A 2,837-nucleotide genomic window follows, 5' to 3' on the forward strand; every position below is an offset into this window, starting at 1 on the left:
CGAAGAGGCCCCAAACCCGCCCCGAAGGGGCGCCAGAAAGCGCCCTGAAAGGGCGCAAAGAGGCGCCCCTCCCTCTTCCCGCGGGGATTTTGGCGCCCCAATCAGCAAAAAAGCGCTAGTCGCCGTAAGGGGGCGCCAAAAAGGTCAGATAAGCTGTCCCCCCCTGGCCAAAAAACGTTCCTACGCCCCTGATGAGCATAGATGAACGCTAATTTTGCCGTTGGCGCCAGTGGCTCACTCTCCGGGAACCTGCCGATCTTCACCTCCAACTGGAACGATTTAGTCCCTCGCGGTGCGCACGATTGTAGTGGGACGGATGGGGTCTGCGACGGTCAAAAAAAAAATGCTGGTTACTCTTAAAAGATGCCGCTAGTGGTTGACCTGGGGGTTTTGCAAATTTCGAAATGGGAATACTGGAAAAAAATCTCATTGGACGAAACAAATTTTCATTTTTTTTCGTATTTCAGCAATGATTTTTTTTTTTCGAGTACTTCCATCTCAACATTTGCAAAACCCCCAGGTTAACCACTACCGGCATCTTTTTAGAATGAGTAGCAAATTTTGTTGACAGTCGCAGACCAATCCGTTGCAGCACAATCGTGCACACCGAAAAGGACTGCATCGTCCAGTTGGAGGTGAAGGTGGGCATGTTCCTGGAGAGGGCGCGCACCGGCGCCAACGGCAAAATTGACGTCCATCTTAATACACATTTAATCCTAAATTGATGCGGCATGTAGTTTTTATGTAGTGACTATTTTCCCAAACCCTTTAATTCACAGGTCTGCCCCCTCAAACCATCAGCGGCGGGGTAAATGTCCACTTTTATAATTATGTAAGGTTTGTTCAGGTTCAGTGACAAGCTGGGAACAAAAAAACCATTGTTTTCGATATTAAGAGGAAATGAAAGTGGAATCTATCATCAGGAAAACGCCCTCAAAAGATTTTTAAAAATTTGCAGCTTACTCCATTACTTCCTACATATTTGTCTAGGAGGATATTTTGATATCTTAATTTGGTAATGGCCTACAATAAGAAAAAATTTAGAAAATAAAGCCCTCTTAAACATTTATAATTACTGATTCTAGTAAGATTTAAAAACGATTCAAACATGTAAAAAATGACAAAAACGAAGGATTTTCGTCTCTTGCTTTTCCATTTCAAAACCAAACCGGAACAAACCCAATACATTCTGAAGGAAAATACTAGCCCACGTTCAATGATGGTGAAAACCTCAAATTTCTTCTGAATTTATCGTAGAGTTGATATGAGAGCTATTTTCTGGTACAATAATTATGATTTTCAAATCCCCATTTTGACTACACATCTGATGTGAGTTGTCTTTATTATGACTTTGATATCAAAATATTGAAACAGTATTATGTTGCTGACCAATCGACTTTTGATACCATCATGCTGACTCATATGTTGCAATAATGATACCCAAATTTCACACCAATGTAACATCTGTGTTTGTTGGAGCTTCGGCCTCAACTTTGGTGTGGGCCATTTTAAACAAAATACTTTAGTAGAGCCGTTGAGCTGGGTGGCAACGGATAGAAGATTTGGTTTTGCCTCTGCTCCAAGCCAACATACCAATCTTTCTTACTTTCATAATTACCCAGGTAGCAGAGCTGCGTCTTGAAGGCGCATTGATGCGCCTAAAATGCGCAAGAAATGCAGGCCTTGCTACATGGGTAAGGCGCATTGATGCGCCTATGCGCTTAAAATGCGCAAGAAATGCAGGCCTTGCTACCTGGGTATTTGTCAGTAAACAAATTATGGTGTACATGAATGCAGACATCAATAATCAGATCATGGTATCACAATAATGATAAGACCAATTATCTGCAGATAAAATATCACTAATTGACTCTGATATTCAAGTACTGAAATGTCAATTTTGATTTGGGTACATTAAGACCAACAGTATGAACAGAACTGAATGTGCGCACAGCCAAATTTGCAAATAAACTCTTCCTAGCGTAGCTTTCAACTCGACCACCGATCAATCAGGCTAATAAGTCATTTGGTTTCGCCGAGTTTACATGCCTCTCATAAGAAGATGAACTAAATATTTGAGTCACAAAAGAAATCATCTTCTTCACTTCAACTTCAAAAATGGTTATAATCTATTTGTCACACTATCAGGTTAGGTGTGGTTAAGACGTGTACTGACTTTACTAATGAAGACATTGTTGTGGACGCGGCCGCATACATTGCCTGTGTTTCAGTTACTTTAAAGGACAAAGCGAAGGTAATACTGCCGGTTGTCATAGACCCCATCATATTATAAAACGGTAACAAATCCTCGCCATAAACCGGCAGCCGCCCAGCGGAGCGGCTGAAAGGGGGAGGGGAGGGAGAGGGGCACTGTCGGAAAATCGGACGAACGCTTACCATAGCGCCAAGCTTCAGCTCTGATAGATCAGCTAGACCGTGCTGAACGAGTACTGGACGCCCAGACGATGTGGTTACGACCGTTCCAAGGCGCGTTTGGACTTAGAGACGGAGACGGAGAATGCCAGTGCGCGCCAAAGTCAGCACAAGCAAACAACAAACATTCAACTGTTTACCTGTAACAAAAACAACAACAAAAAATACTGCATTTTTATTTATTTTACTTCTAAAGTGCAAGACAAATTGTAAATCTGTATTGTATTTTGTTTTAATTTATATAATTGAGGGTGGTTTCTAAAGCATACACACGCGTGAAGAAAAGAAATCCTGTCAGCAACCTGTAATATTAGGTTGGTAATAGTTGGCGCGTACTTAGTGACAAGAGTCTGGTTCAAAAGTGACAGCCCCTTCTCCCCTCCCCTTCTTCATTCGTCGACCGA

At 42.2% G+C, this 2,837-nt stretch overlaps 1 protein-coding gene across 1 annotated transcript in view; it reads right to left on the bottom strand.

The window, feature by feature from the left end:
* The window catches only part of LOC113208778 (gastrula zinc finger protein XlCGF26.1-like), a 15,501-nt gene extending 12,936 nt beyond the window's left edge, over positions 1 to 2,565 (bottom strand). Inside the window, exon 1 of the mRNA XM_026425948.2 lies at positions 2,398 to 2,565. Within this exon, the coding sequence (XP_026281733.1) occupies positions 2,398 to 2,400 (3 nt within the window). The 5' untranslated portion in view covers positions 2,401 to 2,565. The remainder of the gene's footprint in view (positions 1 to 2,397) is intronic.
* Positions 2,566 to 2,837: the final 272 nt, after the last annotated feature.

This window comes from Frankliniella occidentalis, unplaced genomic scaffold (assembly GCF_000697945.3).
Source record: "Frankliniella occidentalis isolate FOCC.00 unplaced genomic scaffold, Focc_3.1 Scaffold16, whole genome shotgun sequence".
Lineage (NCBI taxonomy): Eukaryota > Metazoa > Arthropoda > Insecta > Thysanoptera > Thripidae > Frankliniella > Frankliniella occidentalis.